This window comes from Drosophila rhopaloa, unplaced genomic scaffold, assembly GCF_018152115.1.
Source record: "Drosophila rhopaloa isolate 14029-0021.01 unplaced genomic scaffold, ASM1815211v1 contig_167, whole genome shotgun sequence".
NCBI classification, from domain to species: Eukaryota; Metazoa; Arthropoda; class Insecta; order Diptera; family Drosophilidae; genus Drosophila; species Drosophila rhopaloa.
The window spans coordinates 3,600,630-3,615,244 of record NW_025335047.1 but is presented as its reverse complement, the minus strand read 5'-3'; the positions used below and the strand labels follow the sequence as shown (position 1 = coordinate 3,615,244).

The window sequence follows — 14,615 nt, the reverse complement described above, 5'->3', positions numbered from 1 at the left end:
AATCACAACAACAACGCCGGCAAGTACGAAAAAATTTACGCAAACATTAAACGCAATAAACATGTCGATGCCAGGCGAGAATACACAGAAAACAATAATCATACAGCATCACCTCATTTCAGGAATCTTTTTTTAATTTTCTTTAGTATTTATTTATTGCATTTTAATATCCAATTGAATTTACCAACACAATATTTCTTGTAAAAGAATTGTGTAATTCACAGCGATGTGTTTTTTATTACTTATTTTATTTCCATTATTATATTTTTTTATTTTGTATATTTAAAATACATTTAAGTACTTAAAAGTGCATAATTTTCGACTAAGAGGAAAGTATCCGTTTATATATGAATTTAAGATTTTTCTTTCAATGCGCGAGTACTTTCCGCTTCTTCAGTCCCAACCAAAATGCTAATGTGTGCCGCCATCGTCGACGGCTTCTGTTATTGTCACACAGCCGAGGCATATTAACATATTATTGCATACTCATACGGCAAAAAAAAAGATCAGGAGATTCTGCTAAGGGAAAAATCACCGCCTGCTGCATCTTGAGTGGCTTTTCTTTTTGACACAAAACTGATTTGCCAACGCTATAGCGAAAAGGGAAGGCTCAGAGAACAAGATGCATTTAATCGCATTACTCCCCCTGTCTTCACTTCGCCTTTTTCAGGACAGATTTTTCGTTGTACAATGCACTTAAATTTATTTAAGAGTTGCCGCAACACAAGGAAGGCAACAAAAAAAAAATGTGCAGGACGAGAACGCAAACGAATTGACAATGTGTGCAGCGAACAAGATATAATGTCGACTTCCCGGCCACGCCCCCTCATTCTTTTCATCATCTTCTTGTGCAGTTCATTGTTGCATTATTATCATTTGTTCTTATTGTTGTCGCGCACAGAATGCCTGTGGTTAACCTCGCACCACCCAGCCACCCAACCTCCCAACCACCCAACCACCCATTTGAATGCCAGTTGTGATGTTTCTTTTATGATTTCGCTGCGTGTTGCTCCTGCTGGCTGTCTTGTCATGTGCATGTGCACTTAAATTAAAAAGCATTCCGCGTACATTACCCTTAATTTGCGATACGTGGCGTCTTGCCAGCGCCGCGAAATTTCTAGGAAGTATCATCGGCATCTAGTAGATTGATTAACCTTTTTAGTTTATTTTTGGTAATTAATTGTACCTAATTTGAATGTCTTATATTTTTATCCTCCTTTGTAGTTAAAGACATTCTTAGTAAATATTATTGGCCTGACTTGACTTTTATAAATATGTAATGAATAGTTTTAATCCAAAAGCAAAGCTAAAAGTAGCCCTCTTAATTAGTGTAAACAATTTAAAAGCAAAAATAAATCAATCAAAACTTAATTGACCCTAGTCTGTGGCAAAACATATGCAAAAATCAGAGCTAATTGATCAAACAGATTTCCTGGCCTTTTCTAAATTTTCTTAATTTATTTCTCTCCAATTCTGGCTGGCCTTTAAAGTTTCCTACCCAGCCTTAGTGCTTTTCAATTTATTTAATTTCAAGCGAGGCAATAAATCTGCTGAAGCGTACCAAACTCGGTTATAAATATAAATGGCCTGGACATTCATTTTATGCTTTCCATAATAATTCAGGAACTAGTGATTTGAGGGCGATGTAGGGACACCACGGACTACAAACTGCCTACACACGCATAAGCTCGCAGCTCGGAGGCAGTAACTATAAAAAATGGGAAAATATTGTGGGAAGGGGGAGGGGGAATGGGAAACAACGGACAGAGCTGACATACATAAATAAATCCCATGGAATTATGCCTTGACAAAAATGCGTTCTAGCGTGAAATACTGATTTTTTGGTCAACAACTTCCCCAACAACCCAAACTCAAGCCCAAACGTTGATGTGTGTGGTCAAAAATCGAAAAGCGTTTTGGGCCTAAGCGGAATGAAAACAGTTTTTACCGATGACTGGGCCAGACAGATTCAAAGATGACTGGGCCTTATCTGCTCCATTCGCCGTCCACATCATCATCATCATCATGCTGGAGGCCATCATTATCTTGCGAGAAGTCGGCAAATGGAAGAGCATTTCCACTGAGCAAACGATTTGCCACTTGAGTTATTTTATAAATATCAAAAAATCATCATCGGAACTGCGAGCTGGGGTAGTTTTATCTGGACAGCTTTAATATTCAACTTGGGGTTGGTTTTGTTACTTTCACGCTTATCTAAATAGCCACGTTAATGAATCTGACCAAAGAACAAAGCTAAACCGGCTTAGGAGTTGCGATGGCAAAACCTTTTAGCTCAAAAAAAATAAAAGGAGAAAGGCCACGGCACTAAATACTGGACGTCTGCTACCTTTTTAAGACAAAACGGTCGCCGAAAGAAAAGCCAGAACAGAACCTTCTTATTTTCCCAGAAAGTGTCCATGTGTCGGGGTGTCTATGTGCAGTCGGGGATTATCCCCTTTTTGTGTGCGTTTAGCTTGCCTTTTTTCACCTTCTTTCGCTACAGTTTTTCCTTTTCCTTTTCCGCCTGGCCCTTTTCCGTTTTTGGCACAAACCATTTCCTTATTGTTTTAATAAACATTTAAAATGTCTTGCTCTCGGCTTACGGTGTTTTGTGTACACACGAAACGTCAGCCGCAACCAGCGTTGGCCCCCATTTTGTGGCCATAAGATAAAGGGGTCGATCCCGGCGAGATCCACATGAAAAGTATGACAAAACCCTTTTAAACCACTTAAAAATTCTTCAACTTACTTTTGCTTTTCTTCATTCGCTTAATGAAGGTATTTCGCCTTTTTGGTCTTGTTTCCCCCCACCCGCCAAAAACTTTGGTAAGCCCGCCTCATTTCCGTTGTTAGCCATGGTCCGCAGCATTAAAGGATTCTGCGCCTTATCAAGTAATCAATATTTACAAAAGGCCCAGCCCCATCCGCACTCTTGGTTTCGGTCTCAGTTGACTTTACACAAGTTTCGCTGCAAATTGAATCTGTACGCAACGAAAAATGTTCTTAAATTTGAGTGTCGCGCGGAGGAAAAGTTTTCCACCAGCCATGTCCATGAAAATTAATTAACTTATCTCGAAAGCGGAAGTTGTCATTTAGGAAATTTTCCAGCGACATGAAAAAACTTCGACACAAGCCTGAACTTTTAATCAAAGGGGAATTCATTTGTGAACTGGGACAGATAGTGGAACTAGTACCGGGAAAAAATTACATCAACAAACTAATATATAAAAATTTAATTGTTGTTTAATTAGAACATATTTGATTTGAAAAGTTATAAGCTTTACTATCATTTCATCTTTCTATAACATAATCAAGTTTACTCCAGGTATGTTTTTCTTTCGGTGCAAGCCATGTTGGTTGTCACAGCGACAGACCGGAAAAACGATTCAAGTTTTCCTCCTATTAGCTGCAAATTTGCCATTCACCATTAATTAATTTCGCCCAGCCGAAACAACAGCCAAAGCCGCACACAAAGAAAATGTGTCGCTCCAACTGCCAATGATTCGAATGGGCCGAAAACCCAGAAACCCCAGTTTCCATTGTCATCTGTCTCCAACTTGACCCAATGCCGTAGATTTGCAATTAGCCCAGACGTTCTTGCCAACAACAGTTTTGGTTTCGATTTCGGTTTTGGGCCAGGGCTTTCATAAATAGTTCGACAAGTCGTAGTGGGTGCCATATTGCGGTCGTCGAGCTTCCACTTGAGCAAGATGAATTGCTAAATTACTCGAGAGACTCTTGAGCCCCGAAATTGTGTTATAATCAACTCATTAGGGGGGCTTGGAGATTTCCGAATTGAAATGGATTAACTCCGAGGAGAAAATTCAGACATTTGCACCTTTTAAGTGAAGGTAAAGGAAGTATTAAAACAGTAACTAGTTTGGGCTAAGAGAAAAAATACTTTATATTCTTATTCTAATACTAAAGTATTTAAATTGGACTTCTAGAGTCCATAACTTAACCAAATTTAATCCGATTTCAAAGTGGCATACCTCTTACGACTCGTAGTTTGATTCTCTAAAAATCTGCTTTCAAAATTTTCATTTTAACGTTCATCAAAATTTTGACCCATTTTCATGTTGATTTTTTATAAGTTTCCGATGACTTGTAATGAGGTAACCTCCAATTGGACTTCTAGAGTCCATAACTTTACCAAATTTAATCCGATTTCAAAGGTGCATACCTCTTTCGACTCGTGGTTTCATTCTCTAAAAATCTGCATTCAAAATTTTCATTTTAACGTTGATCAAATTTTTGACCTATTTTCATGTTGATTTTTTATAAGTTTCCGATGACTTGTAATGAGGTTACCCCCAATTGCACTTCCAGAGTCTATAACTTTGCCAAATTTAATCCGATTTCAAAGCGGCACACCTTTCACGACTCGTAGTTTGATTCTCTAAAAGTATTCAAAATTTTCATTTTAACATTGATATGTTACCCATTTTAATGTTAGTTATTTTTAAGTTTCCGATGACATGTGACCAAATTTTTGGCAATTTCAAAGTGGATTACCTCTTAAGACTTGTGTTGAGAAAAGGAGATATCTAGTTGCAATAAAAATATAAGCTTTTCATAATATTGTCGTCGAATTTCGTTTTTTTTATCATTAATCGGATATTTATTTCAATATCTTAATTCTACAATTTTTTATTAGTAAACAATATTTACTTCCATTTGGTCTACTACCCAATTTTATTTTTCATTTTTCTGTTAGTTTTCCTTCGCTTTTCACAAACACCACTTCCTGTTTTCTAAGCAATTTACCACCAAAATGATTGATAAAGTTTGCCAGCTTCAAAGACTTGTCAAAGCTTGGGAAAGCTGAAAAAACTCAACCGAAAATGTCCGTTGCAGTCGGGACAAGTTTTTGTGTGGCCGTGTCTGGGCCTGGACATTGCATTAGCCGTGGCCAAAGTTGCACTAACAACCTCTGTCTCGGACTCCTTCCTCTAATCCTCACACAATCATGGCCAGAACAGGGCGTTTGTTAAGACAATTTTCATTGACACATGCGATTGCAATTGGAATTGGCAAAGAAGGCGGCAATTGCAACTGCACTTGAAGTGACTGTCCTTTGATAAGTCCTGAATGATGTTTCCCGCAGCGAAGAGCCAGCAGCAGGGAAAAATGCCAGGCTTAAAGCTGCCATAAAGTAAATGGTGAAATATTTAAAAAACATTTCATGCCCGGTGGGAAATCGCAGGACGAGGAGTGACTGCGGTATGGTTGTTTGCAGGACTTGTTCTTGTTGTGGTTGCCATTGTTGTTGCTGTACGGGGACGTGAGTGTATATGTAATCAACGATGCGTATCGCTTAAAAAATGTAAAATTTATAGTTTATGCAAATATGAAAAATGCAACTGGCAATGCATAAAAATGCGCACGCACGCAAACTGAGCGACGTTGCCCGGGAACAAACGCACACTTGCACACACATCCTGCAAACACACACCGCACACACACTCACACACACACACATGCAGACATTAAATTACGGCCAAAGTTGGGCGACAGTTGCGTGGTTTATCGCTGACGGGGCCGGCACTCAATTGTTGACTTTTGCTCAAGTGGTTAAATTAAGGGCCCAAGAAAACCAATACACAGCAATTTATGTTGAAGGCATTTAAGCCCCATGTAAATGCCATTTAACATTCGACGAGTTTTAATGCGAAATTCCCTTTAATGATCATTTTCTTCGCAAGAAGTCACCAGAAAATGGTTGAATTATGGGCATTTATGGGATGTCCTTACTTACAGTCCACGAAATCAATGGTTTAAACTTAAAGTTTCGCCTTAAAGCCGATTTTTTGGAACACATTTGGAAACCAACTAGAATATCCTTAAAAGCTTTATAATATAGTCCTTTAAAGATGAAGGAATAATGGTTGGCGTGTTAAATCAAAATGTTCTTTTTAACTTAAGAACTCATATTCATGATAGCCTTTCATGGATTATTTTTTTGTCTTGGGATTTCATGCAATATTTCTATTTTATTTGGAATTCAATTCGACTTCTTTATGCTCCTTTAAAACACATCTGCTTTTTCAGTAGCGCCGATACCAAAGATCGAAAATGTTGCCAATGGGGATAAACTTTAACTGCGCTTGGCAATTGGCAATTACAGACTCTCTCGTATGAGATCTGCTCTTGAAAACCCTCTAAAGTTTTCCCCTTCAAAAGTTCAGGTCTACTTTCGGTTTGAAAACGTCGTTTTTCAGCCGGTGCACGTCAACGCTGATTTCGAGCGTTGCACGTAGCCGCCACAAAGAGTGGGAAAATTAATGGAAAAAAAGAAAGACGGAGCACCGAGGGCAGGGCGGCCAAGGTGGGGGAGGGGGTGGTCTGTTGTAGGTGCCTAGTTACAGTTGCTGCCAGCCGCAGTCGTATCCGGATGCGGATGCGGATGCGGATTCGACTCTGCCGCCATTTAAAGAACGTGCAATGAGCAGCTGCAGCGTCTGCAGCGCCGCAAATGCCATTATTGCATTGCATTGCTTTAGCTGCCTCGGTCTTTTGGTGTGCCGCAAGTAAATTGCTATGAAACGCCCACCACACACACACACACACATTCACCCGGGCTCACACACATATACTTTCCCTCTGACACACACACACACATAGAAAGCTGACTGCATGCAAGACCTTCTGGCAGTTGCAATCATTTCGGCATGAATCACGTTTGATACGCACGAATTACCTTTTATGCGAAATTGAAATTATAATTTGTGCACGGCCTTGTAAATGCTACGTATAGTACCACCCCATTTGCCCGCCCACCTCCCTCCTTCTTTACTTTACTTCACTGTACACACACAGCCAAAGAAATCAAAGAGCAGCAGCAACAATGTCGCCTGCTAACCACAAGGAGCAACTTTCCAGCCAACGCGATTGTGTTTTCTTGTCTTCTTTCTTTTTTCGTAGCCGCACTCAAAGAAATCATAGAAATTTGTATAAATTAATCGTTTTGAATTTTTATTTGAATGGTGTCTTATATACTTTCAATGGCAATCTCTTTAAGTATTTAAATAATAATGTGAGCTAAAATTTAACTGCGAAAAATAAGTACCTAAAATTCGAAATCCATATTATGGTTTTACAAACAATTAGCAAAGCGAAGTGAAGTAAACTAAAAATAAAACAAAACAAAGCATACAATTTTTTTAATTTCATGATTTTGGACTGCTAATAATTTAAGGCTAATTGTGTTGATATTGTCCTGAGTGTGGCTTTACTTTGGTTGCTTTTCCCTAACACTTTCCAAGCTGTTTGTATATAAATTTGGGTTGGCCTCGCTAAAAAAGCAGCCAAGGTCTTAGCAGCCGCTGTAAGCGGCTTAAGCGGCTAGACAAACCCGCGTAAATGGGATGGGCTTTTAGCTAATTGCGCTCTCCATTTAATTTGGCTCGTTGCAGGAGGCGGAAACCGCCATCACTGCAATGAATGGCCAATGGCTGGGTTCGCGCTCGATACGCACAAATTGGGCCACACGAAAGCCGCCGGCAACCAAGGCAGACAGTGAGTATCCCCCTGGACCATACCAATCCATCCCAGCATCCCGCATCTCATTGTCATATCCGCTCGTTGCAGTGAACGCCAAGCCGCTGACCTTTGACGAGGTCTACAATCAGAGCAGCCCCACCAATTGCACTGTCTACTGTGGCGGCATCAACGGAGCCCTGTCCGGCTTCCTCAACGAGGAGATACTGCAGAAGACCTTCTCGCCCTACGGCACAATACAGGAGATACGGGTCTTTAAGGACAAAGGATATGCATTTGTGCGGTAAGTGAAATTGGGAACTTCATGGTAAATAAAACAGCTTAAAAGCCAAGTCAACACAAGCTGCTCGGTAATAAGACGTATTTGCTAGACTACTGTGCGTATGAGTAATTTTTAGCATATATTATTACTTATACGTACTGTTGCCTGAAATGGCTTGGGTGTAAATCACTTATACGTACTGTTGCGATTACTGAAATTCTTGATAACATCTTGTACAACTTAAGGTTGGCTTTTATTTACATAAGAACGTATACTAGTTTTACTATTGTTAATAAAACATATTTTCTGGACCCCTGTGCGTATGAGTGATTTTGACCATATATATGTTACTCATACGTACTGTTGCCTGAATTGACTTAAATATAAATCTCTCTAACGAAATACCTCAAATGATCTTGTTAAAGTTAAGGTTGTCTTGTGTTTACACTAAGAACGTAAACTAGTTAAAATATTGTTAATAAAACATTTTTCTGGACCCCTGTGCGTATGAGTGATTTTAACCATATATATATTACTTATACGTACTGTTGCCTGCATTGACTGAAATGTAAATCACTCATACGTACTGTTGCGATTGCTGAAATACCTCAAAGCATCTTGTACAACTTAAGGTTGTCTTTTATTAACACTAAGAACGTATACTTGTTTTATTATAAGAATGTCGGACAAAAATATTTGTAATGCATAAACAGATGCTATTTTGATTCCACGTGTTCAAGAATTCATGAAATTCATAGCATAAACATAGTAATAGAGCAATCAATGGACAAACTACCGCTGCCGCTCCTTCCCCTTTCTTTTTATGCCCTCAAAAGTGTGCTACATTAACCCGTTGTTGCCCGCCATTTTGATTTGGCGCCTGTGTGAGTGTGCGTATCCGTGTGCTGCGGTCTGCGGTGTCAGCGTCATCGCAGTATTCCCATTGTCGTTGTCGCCGAGTGCACACACGCCACATCAATGTGTGCGGCCCCCATCCGAAACCGCCCGCCGTTAATAAATCAACAACACTTTTACACAAGACAACAAAAAACAAGAGCAGCAGCAGCAACAACAGCGAGAGGCAAATTTGAAGTAACAAACAGAACAATGAACCGCAATAACAGCGACAACGATGGTACGACAGTACGGCAAAGAGCAGAAACCCAAACAAAAAAAATGCTACGAGCCCGCAAAAAACCCTACCTAGGAGTCGGTGGTGCTGGAGGTGGTGCAGTGCACTATGGGGTTTTTGACCACTTTATGTGGCATTTAGTCATTTTTTAAAAGTGCTCTAATTAAAAAAAAAAAAATGGGAATGCATTAACAGAACATCAAACTGTTATGCCTCATACTCAAAATGTTAATACTTAACAGCATATGTTAGCATAACAGCTGTAAAGTCAGCTGTTGCATGCGAAAGTACCAGCGCTAAGTTTGCAATTTTTTCAAGGCGTTCTTTGAAATTAATTTATTCGTGTAAAACACCATTTGAAAAGAAAAAAACAAATGTAAACTGATCTCACAGGCTTGTACTATATGTTAAATGTATTAATTTTTTTAATTATGCGTGTTTATACTAATATTTTGTCACTTTATAAATGCACCTTAAGCTGAATTTTGAGGAACAAATTCCAACTTTGGGAAGAGTTTTAAAATAGAAGTTTGCATTAGTTTTCAATGCGTCCAAGTGTATGTTGTAGCCTTGTCAATTCTGAGCAAAAATATGTTAGTCTTATTGTGCACTTTTCCGCACTATTGGTGCAATTTGAATTTTTCTTAGATAACCTCACTTTCTCCAACGCCGACTTGGTTGCTGTTTGGAATAGCGGAAAGGGCCGGCTTGAGCAAGAAAAGGCTATACAATGTTTGATGAACAAATTATTTATAATATGAGGATCATTTTTAAATGTTTGTCCTGTCAGTTGCCCGTTAATTTGGACAAATTCGAATCATTTTGCCGACAAACTGGCGAATTGTTAGTCGATATGTATCCGTGGCTGCCGATGAGTTTTGAGTTTGACGAATTTTTTTCTTTTTGCTTTTGTTGCACTTATTATCATCATCTTTTATAGGCATGGACCAACAAATTTCAGCTCTTTAAATTTCATTAATTTTTTTTTAGTTTTAACCGATCGTTCCTATGGGAGCTATAGGATATTGTTTCCTGATCCAAACGATTTTCACACTATATGTGCCTAGGGACAAATAATGACGATTGGTAAAGTTTCATGTCGACATCTCCAAAACTGACCGAGTTATTAATTAATGCCACAAAAACAGGTCAAAAACCCCATAGTGCAGTGGTGCTGGTGGTGGTGCTGGCGGTGTTGGCGGTGGAGATCGCAGCTGCCGTCACGAATGCTGATAGGGTTTTAATGGCAGCCGTTGGCCCACGACGGACTGAGTTCACCCCACCGAAACCAAAAGGGTATATCCGGATAGAATTCATGCACCTAAAAAAAATTATTGGTTTTCTAAATATACTTAAACATATTACAAATATATATTTTTAAATTATAAAATGCCTGAAAATCCATTTTATTATTTTAAAAGTAAACAATAAAAACGATCGCAAATACCAGTTAAATTTATTTAGAACTCCTGACTCTAAGACTAAGCAAAATCTATCTTCCAGATTAATAAAATAGACATTTCCTTATTTTTTATATATTAGCTTTTTTTAATTATGCCAAATGCTTTTCAAAATTATTTTTAAGTGCAGCAATGAAGTGTGATGAGGGCGAATAGCGGGCAACAAACGCATTGCAGTTGCTGGCCATGTCCATGGGCGCCTTTTGTGCACTGCTCCAAAACTCATTTGTGTGTTGCAAACGTGATGCTAAAAAAAAAGGCGGAGGGGAAAAGAAAGCCAGGGAGAAAGTGAGTGAAAGGGGCCGAGGCGAAGCGGAGGCATTGTTTGGCATTTTGTAACATAATGAGCTCGGGGACTACAAGTGCAGCAGCAGCTGTGGCAGAGTTGCTGCATCATTATAACCAATCCGGCAACAACGAAACAATTCCACAGACGCTTGTACCACTTTTGCGCTTTGTTGCCGCAGCGGGTTAAGCGGAAATTAAACCAGGCCAATCTGCTCACTGCTAAAAAAAATACGGAAAAAAAAACCCAATAAAAACATTTATTTTGGAATACAAAAAAAATGAAAACCATTACTAAAACGAATCAATATTTTTACAAAATAAATTTTAAGAACACAAGTGACTAAAATTTGTAATTCTTAAGTTTATTCAGACTAAGATTGAAAATTGAGGGAATTCATTTTAAGTGAATACATTGTTTTGCTTTATTAAGAACTAAGCCACTCATTGCAGCATATCGAATATAAAAGGGTACCTAATTGAAGTTTAATTTCGCATATCCTTTTTCTCTGTACCCAAACAGCTTCTCCACCAAGGAGGCGGCCACCCACGCCATCGTGGCCGTCAACAACACGGAGATCAACCAGCAGCCGGTGAAGTGTGCGTGGGGCAAGGAGAGTGGTGACCCCAACCACATGTCGGCCATTGCCGGCGGGGCCTTGGCCCAGGGATTCCCCTTCGGCTCGGCGGCAGCGGCGGCCGCAGCGGCTGCCTACGGACAGCAGGTGGCCGGATACTGGTACCCGCCGGCACCCACATATCCGGCGGCAGCCCCCGCCAGCGCCCTTCAGCCGGGCCAGTTCCTGCAGGGCATGCAGGGATTCACCTACGGTCAATTCGCCGGCTACCAGCAGGCGGGATACATGGGGTAAGTGCGACCATGCAAGCTATACAGAGTTATAATATCACAAAAAGAGTTCAAACTCATTGCGACCTTAATAAGTTAAAGAAAAAAACCTTATTTGGATGCCAAAGAGAAAACTATAGCAATACGTTTCTTAATTTTTATAAACAAGATATTTGAAATATTTACAATATGATGCCATAAGATAAACTTTACTATATTTGAATATTTATACACATTGATTAAAATTATAAGTCTTATGATTGATTATTTATATAAAATTGATTTTGTATCATAATAGTATGTCTGGGTTAACTAGATTTTGAAAAATAGTCCCCATCATTGCAATATATAATAATTATAAAAATATGAAAATGTCCCAAGACACATTTTTATAAAATTTCATTCTTTGTGATATAAATATAGTATAAACTATAAATAGCGGATAATATATTCGTAAAGATAAAGTTTATTTGGTTTATAATCGAACAGACATTTTTTGATATTTATACTCTGTGCGTAAGGGACTTGTCCAAGGACGAAGTATTTATTGTTTCCCTTTTTTCCACCCATTTAGAATGGGCGTCCAGCTGCCGGGCACCTGGCAGAGTGTACCGCCGCAGCCCCAGTTGGCCAGTGCAGCGGCGGCCACCGCTCCTCAGATCACACAGAGTGTGGGCAGCGCATTGCCCCAGGCGGCCGGAGTGGTGGCCTATCCGATGCAGCAGTTCCAGGTCAGTCCGCAGGTGAGTCTTCGATTTGAGGATTTCTGTATTTTATGGCGGTGCCTAACGATTGTGAATCGCTTAGCTGGCGGAGGACGAGTGGCTGGCGCCCAGTTTGCTCGTGTAGCTGCCATGAGGGATGGCCATGTATCCCACACAGCAGCAGCAGCAACAGCAGCAGTTGCAGCAGCAACATGAGCAGCAGACGTCCGGGGAATATGTGAAGGAGCCACCCTACCACACGCAACAGCAGCAGCAGCTGCACCACCAACTGCAGCAGCAAGCCCACAGCCAGCACCACCAGCAGCAACACTACATACCCCAACTGGTCTATCCCTCGCACTGGGTGCAACAGCAACAGCAGCAGCAGCAACAGCAGCAGGTAGCGAACAACGAGCAACAGCCACAGCAGCAACAGCAACAGACGCCCGTGGCCCAGGTTTATGGCATGCCCGAAGTGTAAGAAGATGCAGCAGTATTGGCTGGAATCGAACGTAAACAAAATCTAACCCTAGATTAAGTATTCGAAATGGGGGAAATGCAAGTGCAACAGCAACAACCACACAGGCCAGAAAGTGCAATAGTCATAATCCAAGTTGATCTAATCAATCGAAAACCGAAATGGTTTACCCAAAAACCAAAGTTATGTATGTGTGTTATTTGTGTCTATTTTTGAGAGGCTTTCCTACGTTTCGGGAAAGTCACTTCAGTAAGAAAAACAAAAGATTATAAGGACAGAAAAAAAAAAAAAAAAGCTCTGAATGTATTTTAGTAGGTATAAACATATACACGAGTATGTAGGTATGTATATACCAGAGTAAGAATAGAGTGGGTGCTATTAAGAAAGTGGCTATGATTTCAAAGGGCTTACGTTTCATATAGCAACAGAAAGCGTAACAAAACAGAAACTAATATTTAAGCGTAGATTAAGAAAACAAAGGCAAAGGTTTAGTGGAAAATGTTTCGTTGACTGAAAATTCATTTGGAAAAATTGTCCCATCTTCGATGCAGTTCATAAAACCGATAATTTTCCAATAGATTCTATTACAATGATCATTTCACCGATATGTCGATGTGTATAGGCCTAAGAATTAGCAAGTAGTCAAGGGCACGTCAAATGGTCCACATAAGCTTCTATCAGTTGATTCACGATTATGAGTGTTTATCCAGCATTATCTAGAGAAATATCAACGCAAATGTACTAACTGAGTTAAGCACCGACAACTAAACCAAGCCCAAAAAAAAAGAATAAGACACACACACAGAAATCAAGTAGATAATTGCACTGAAAACAGAACGGATAGATCGAGCCATTGCTACATAAAACTATATATCCTAAACGATATCCATAGAAGAGGCTACTACACACACACACACAGGCGCACGCATAAGCATGCACGCACACATACACACATAAGGAACCTTATTCATGTATCTGTGTTTTTGTGTAACGTGTAAATGTATTAAGGGAAACCTATAAGAAAGTAAGGAAATAGCGAAATATTTAGAAAAGGATATGAAAGGAAAACGTGTAGCAAAAGCAAAATACAAAATGTAGTCAATGTTTAGCTAAGAATCGTAAGAGTAACTGTAACACTATACACTAAAATGTAAGCCTAAACACAATTATTTATGGTATTTACAAAGATGAAAAAATGGCTAGGAAAAGCAAAACGAAATCGACTACAAATTGTAAACTATTTTTTACATACCAAAGAAAACCAAAATCAACAAAAAGTAATTTGAAATGGAATAACGAAGGAATCAAAATTAGAAAACTTTCAATTGGGTAATCGAAGTAGAGCCAAAAAGCGAGTCTAATTTCTATAAGTTGTGATGAGAGCAAATCGATGTTACGGACAAAGGAAACTGATTTATTTTTTCAACTTGGCAAAGCGTGTTTTTTGAGAGCCAACGACAAACTGTGCATCGGCGAATGCATCACTTTACATATATACAAATCTATATATATACACCTATATATATACATACATATATATATACTAAATGTTATTTGAGCAGACAAGAAAACTGTGTGTCAGAGCAAGCTATGCGTAAATATAAAAATATAAATAATTAAAAACTATATGAAGAAACCAATGAAAATTAAATAAAATTGTAGCTGAACATATGTTGGAAATGTTGAAAAATTATGGTAAAACTACGAAATAAATATAATGAAATGAAAGGAAAGGAAAAAAATTAGAAATACTCTACGACATATACATAATAGCATAATTATATTTAATTATGTAAACATAGTTACGGTGTAAGCAAAAGGAATATAAATAAATGATTCAATGTTGTGTATGTACATATAAATATATTTGAAAAAAAAAGATATATATAAAAACCCATATATTTAAAAACAAGAAATATGTGCGCATAACAAAGGCAAACTAACTAA

General features: G+C 38.9%; 1 protein-coding gene across 9 annotated transcripts in view; it reads left to right on the top strand.

The window, feature by feature from the left end:
* LOC108047440 (nucleolysin TIA-1) overlaps nucleotides 1-12,453 on the top strand; it is a 97,477-nt gene extending 85,024 nt beyond the window's left edge. For all 9 annotated transcript variants that reach the window (XM_044458588.1, XM_044458583.1, XM_044458581.1 and 6 more), the window contains 5 exons: nucleotides 7,416-7,518; nucleotides 7,591-7,783; nucleotides 11,163-11,507; nucleotides 12,061-12,229; nucleotides 12,294-12,453. In XM_044458588.1, coding sequence (XP_044314523.1) covers nucleotides 7,416-7,518; nucleotides 7,591-7,783; nucleotides 11,163-11,507; nucleotides 12,061-12,229; nucleotides 12,294-12,335 — 852 coding nt within the window. In that variant the 3' untranslated portion in view covers nucleotides 12,336-12,453. The remainder of the gene's footprint in view (nucleotides 1-7,415; nucleotides 7,519-7,590; nucleotides 7,784-11,162; nucleotides 11,508-12,060; nucleotides 12,230-12,293) is intronic.
* The last annotated feature ends 2,162 nt before the right edge of the window (nucleotides 12,454-14,615 follow it).